The 5,657-nt window shown below is 56.9% G+C and overlaps 1 protein-coding gene across 1 annotated transcript; it reads right to left on the bottom strand.

Moving 5' to 3' along the window:
* Window positions 1-759: 759 nt before the first annotated feature.
* Window positions 760-4,151, bottom strand: ITPRIPL2 (ITPRIP like 2). Its single transcript, XM_019753066.3, has one exon. It carries the CDS (start codon window positions 3,431-3,433, stop codon window positions 1,835-1,837), a length of 1,599 nt encoding a protein of 532 aa, XP_019608625.3. The 5' UTR covers window positions 3,434-4,151; the 3' UTR covers window positions 760-1,834.
* Between the last annotated feature and the right edge of the window lie 1,506 nt (window positions 4,152-5,657).

Genomic DNA, 5,657 nt, shown 5'->3' with positions numbered 1-5,657 from the left:
TCACAAACACAATGCCCCATTAATTTAAAAAAATAATAACATTTTAAAATCGTGAGGATGGATGAGGCTTTGGGTAATTAACCTGAAGGAAAAAAAAAACAACGAAAAACCTACAAGAACACTGTTACCAGATCTAAACTTCAAAACACTGTTAAGAAAAAAAGAAAACTATCAACTCAGCTAGCAATATTTGGAAAATTCAGCTTTTAAAAATAAGCTTTATAATCCCTCCAAGAGCCTCGCTGCCACCCTCCACTCCAGTAGACATAATGACTACAGGAGAAGTCGTGGCTGACTTTGGAAAGATTATAAACATACATATATATATAAAGATCTATTTTCTCTTGACATTTATTTTAAAAAGTAACTTTAAAAAACACTGTGCAGTTTATAGCTTTGCAGGAAGTTGGTAGACTAATCCCTTTGCTAAATGCAGTACCTCATGACCTAACACTGACCTCAAAAGCTAGGAATGACCTTTGTGGTATCAAGGGGAATGGTCCCCAAAACAACCTCAAAGAGAAAGCACAACATTTGCAACCGTTTCTCTAACAGTCCAAGGTTGCCTGATGGCAAGGATTTCCTATAAATCATTTATTCGTAATGATTTCTTGCAGTGGCCACGTAGGTCCTCTACAGAAAGTTTAAGGAGTTCCCTCAAAATAACTCAGAAATTGAACAATGGCCCTATTCAGGTAGCTCCTTCCGGCTTCTGAGTTTTTTACCTTTAAGAGTCTAAGGGAGTACATGTCTTTGTTAAAAAAAAAAATAAAAACATCCCAAAGTATAACACAGGGACTGGCTGCAGTTTCTAATAGGCGAGCATAGGATGGAGCATTCTAAACTTAAACGGAGATTTAAGTCAACTGATGCAATTGTGGGCTGTTAGAAATTTAGGAGAAGGAGGGATTTCAGAATGGGCTTTTCTTGGCTGCAATAGGCACCCAACCCAGTGATATTTCTGCCCAAAGACAAAAAAAGAGCTGACTGCTGACACGGGCTGCCTCCCTCCGTCTCCCTGCAACTTGCTCGCCTCTACTGTATTTCTCCTCTGGTGACCAACGGGGGAGTCACTGATCTTCAAGCACAGAGCCCAAGACACTGAGCTATACATAAGCGAAATGCTTTGCAAGACCTGTGCTGAATCAACCTGGCCTCCCTTTGAGCTATCACCACAAAGCGAAATAATCAAAATAAAGTGCTATTTGCTCTGGAAGTTTCTCCAACCAACTCTTCATTGCCTCTCCACCTGTGTGCCTTCTTCACAATCCCATGATTGCACCATTTAAAAAATACACTAATTTCAGTAAGTGGAAACTATGTTCCTCAGAACAGTAGCCCCTGCAATAGAATTTCAATTCCAGTTGGAGACACTCAGATTTTTAAAAAAGACAACGGGGAACCCAGGACCTAGCAAGTCGTGATGCCACAGAAACATTAGCTGCTTGAAATCTGAGGCCACAGAGATCTGTGCCTCAAACACCGGCAGAGGGAACTAAGGCTAGTTCTTGCTTCCTTTACTGGACTTCCCTAAAAGCAGCGGATCCTTCTACAGAATCATTCCACACAAACCAACACGGGGACCAACTCAGCGGGTGGCCGTTGCATGTCTGTCTTCCGCAGCCTGCCTAGGACACTCTGGTGGGCCTGAAGATGCCATAACCACACTGGACGATGGGGCCAGGGGCGCTATTTAAGCCACCAAATATCATGCTCCCAACTTTCCAACACCTGCTCATCTTCCTTGTGTGGAACTGGCTTCATTGCCATCCCCACCCCCACCCGGTGAGAGAGGCTTCAGGAGCATTAGGCCAATTAGGGGAGCTGTCACTATTTATGGTTCATCTTTAGGGAACCCCTGGGTGCGCTGACTCCGGGGTGGGGGACACCTAGCAAGGTAACGGGGACCCCCATAGGCCCGGAGAAGCTGGGGAAGCCTTCGCCATGTGGACAGCAACCTGGCCGCCGCAAGTTCACGGGTGTGCCTGTCAAAAGCAGCCAGAAGGTCGACTGGGGCAGCTTCACGCAGCACCTTGGGCAGTGGGCCCACCTCGGCAGCCGCCCCGCCAGGGCCCAGGACACAGTGGAAGAGCGTCTGGCGTCGCAGCAGGCAGTCCCTAAGGAACTGCACTAACTCTTCCAAGCGCCTGACCAGGTGCGCCTCGTCCCAGCCTTGCTCCGCTGCCCTGTCACGCAGCAGCACCGCCAGCAGCACCGTCTTGAGCACGTATGAGGACAGGATTCGTCCCCACTGGGCGGCGGCCGTGGGGTCCAGCCCACGGGCGCCCAGGTCTCGCAGGGCTTTAAGCAACTGCAGGCACTTGAGGTAGCAAGCCCCCGGAGGGGCCCGTTCCTGCAGGCAGCCCAGCAGCTTCTGCTCCTGGCGTGATGTGTTCATGCTCCACAGTGCATCGGCGCACAGGCCTCCGGGGAGCTCCGACAGGGGCCCAACCGGCGATGGTGGCAGTGGGGGTGTCACAAGGAAGACGCCGTCGCCCAAATGGACCGCGGGGATGAGACGCACGGCCATGGAGAGGCGGCAGCAGCCGTAATCGGTGCGGCAGGGCAGGATGTGCAGAGTGGGAGGCTGCTCCAGGCCGCCCGGGGTCAGGCTGACCCGACAGCGACCTTCCAGGCTGTAGCGCACGGTGGCCAGGGAGCGCTGCAGGTGCGACTGGAACCAGCGCAGCACCAGGGTGGCTGAGAGGTGGCGCCGCCCGCGCACGTCCACGCAGAAGCCGTCGGCGAAGGGTTTGCAGTCCCGGAGCCAGTGGCTCCCGGAGGCTCCCAGAGGCGCCTTGAGTGCGCACACGAAGCAGCCGTGGAAGGCTGGGGCCAGCGCGGGCTCGGTGCCCAGGCTCCGGGGCTCCAGCGCCACCAGCGGCGGAAGGCGCAGGGGCACCAGCACGTCGAAGGCGTCGGGCCGACGGATTTTATGCTGCTCGTAGGCACTGCCCACCTGGATGAAGTCTCCGCGGAAGGCTAAGGCCAGCCCTCCCCCGGGGATGGGGCCTGGGGACCCATGGGCGCGCCCAGCCCGCACCAGCTCGCCCACAATCCGGCTCACGTGTGCCTTGCTGTGGCCCAACACGTGCGGCGACAGGCGCACCTCGTGCTCGTAGTAACTCTCCAGCAGGATGCCGAGGCTTGGCTCTCCAAAGTGTCTTGGAGAGAAAGCGGAGTGGCCCCCCAGGCGGGGAGACCCGGGCAGGAAGCGCTGCCGCAGAGCGTGGCGACAGCGCAGGAGGATGTAGCCCAGCAGGAGCAGGACGGCCACTTTGAGCAGCGGGAAGCCGCTGTCCGCGCCGTCGGGGGGCTCGGCCCGGGCACCCCCGCTCCCCCGCAGGACATGGTAGAGGCACACGAGGGCCGTGCACAGGCCGGTCACCAGGGGCCAGAAGACGCGCAGGTTGAGGGTGTAGTGCACCGACATGCCGGGCGCCCGGCCAGCCCAGGGCGCGAGCCCCGGCGGCGCGACCGGCCCAGCATGCGAGCAGCGCCCCGGCAGCCCCGCTGCCCCGGTCTCCTTCGCCTCCGCGGCGGCTCCCCCCTCGCACGGCCCGGGGAAGCCGCCCTCCAGCTCGGCCTCCTCTCCCAGCTTAAGTTCTCCTTCCAGCTGCGGCCCGCCCTGCGCTCCCGGGCTCGGGGCCGCGCCCTGCGCCGGCGGCTTGCTGAGTCCGGCCCAGCCGCCCTCCCTGCCCCGCGCCCCGGCGCGCTGCCCGCGGCAAGCTTCTGGCCCCACTGGGCTCGCCTCCTACCCTGGGAAGCCCTCCTGACGCCGGGCTCCCCCACCGCTCCCCTTCGCGCTCCTTCCCGTTACTCGGGCTCCGGGAGTTTCCTCTTCCGAGGGGAGGCGAGGCCGCGCCAGCCAGCGGGGAGGAAATGCCGAAGTCTGGGACTGCGCGCCGAGCCGGCGGGCGGGGTCGCCCCCCTCCCGGACCTCCGCCTTAAAGCGACGCGGGGCGGCGGGAGGGACTTCAGGACGCGCTAGGAACTGGCCTCCCGCGGGCCACCCTCCCCGAAGGCAGGGCTGGGAAGGCCCCGATTCCGGGGCGGTGGCCTTGGCCAGGGAGCTTCTGCAGTTGTGCTCACATCAAGTTACACTGGGAAGTGGAGAGGAGGAGAAAAGCGCTCACACCGAGACTGTCTCCCCAGCAGCCTCATACGTGCTCCAGAACGCAGGCTCCAGCGAGCCGGGGCGGCGCGGGGTGGGAGGTGGAGCTGGCCCAGGGATAAAAGCAGCCCCTGCCTGCAGTGTGCCGCCGGCTTTTATCCAAAATATTTACTGAGCACCCACTATGTGCCAAGCCGGAGGCTGGGTGCTGCGGAAACAGCAGTTGGCAAAACAGACAAGTTTTCTTCCCTTCCTAAACCTTGCAGCCTTTAAAAAAACCGAAACCTTACAAAAAGAGAAGGGATTGCAGAAAATGCTCCGAGTGAAACAAAACCGTAGGAGGGAGGGAGAAGGTGGGGTTGCCACGTGGAAGCTGGAAGCTCTGTGGGGGTGACATTGGGGCTGAGAGCTGAACGAGGAGGGGCCAACCTTGGGACTAATCACAGCAGTCTGGACTGTGCCAATCACCTCACACAGTCATTCTCTCCTCACGTTAATCCTGTGAAAGAGACACTTATTTTCCCCATTTTTTAAGGTGAGGATACTGGGGCACAGGCAGGGTCAGCTGCTTGCCCAAGGGCACACAACTTTAGCAGCGCTGTGCCTCAAACGGAGGCACCTGGCTCCAGAGAAGCCAGGGGTCAAGACTCAGGGGTTCCCTTCCTCAACTGCTGGGAATTAATGTGTGTCCTTTTGCAAAAGGACCTACCCTGGGGACCTCAGCCCAGGGGAAGCTTTGTTTTGTGGAATAACTAGGGAGCACTCCCCGAGATAATCTGGATTTTTAAAATTATGTTTATTTACACTCATTGCATCATCCTTGCTCCCATCATCAATTAGGAGAGCAAGGGTGGATGCAATAAAAATGTCCAGAACCCAGCTGCCACCCGGGAGTCAGGATTGAGGATGACGCCTGGGTTAAGACCAAGATTACTCCCAGGAAATCCTGGGTTGAGCCCTCAGAGCCAAGCAGACCTGCTTCCAGATCCCACCTCCACTAGTGTTAGCTATGAGACTTGAGTTTGTCAGTCAGGATTCTTCGGGTTGCAAGTGACTGAAACAGCTCAGAAAGAATGGATTGTATCCCATTAACCGAGTCGTGGGGCCCCTACCGCACGGTGGGATCTACTCACTCTCCCAGCCGGCTGCACTCTGCCCACCCCTCTCCATATGCCGCTGGCTGCTCCAGCCTCACCATCCTCAGCCACAGAGGAAAAGAGAGCTTTGCTTGCCTGAAGGTTGCAGCAAATGCCATGCCTGGGCTAGCCTTGGGTCACATGCTCCAAGTGACCAAGTGAGAGAATGCACTGATGAGCTTGCCTGGGGTGGTGCTGTGATTGAACTGTGTCCCCTCACATGTTGAAGCCCCAACCCCCAATGTGACTGTATTTGGAAACAGGGCCTTCAGGAGATAATTGAGGTCACATGAGGTCATAAGGACGAGCCCTTATCCAACGGGACTGGTGTCCTTCTAAGAGGGACAGAGAGAGCTCTCCTCGAGCACACACCAAGGAAAGGCCTGTGAAGACACAGTGAAAGGCCA

This window comes from Rhinolophus sinicus, chromosome 10, assembly GCF_057876585.1.
Source record: "Rhinolophus sinicus isolate RSI-liver-muscle chromosome 10, RSI-T2T, whole genome shotgun sequence".
In the NCBI taxonomy this organism is placed as follows: Eukaryota; Metazoa; Chordata; class Mammalia; order Chiroptera; family Rhinolophidae; genus Rhinolophus; species Rhinolophus sinicus.
Note: the sequence above shows the minus strand (reverse complement) of the source record. Positions and strands in the feature narration are given on the sequence as shown.

Bases quoted from the DNA above. Each gene is read 5' to 3' on its own strand.
- ITPRIPL2 (XM_019753066.3), bottom strand. From the start codon at position 3,433: ATGTCGGTGCACTACACCCTCAACCTGCGCGTCTTCTGGCCCCTGGTG.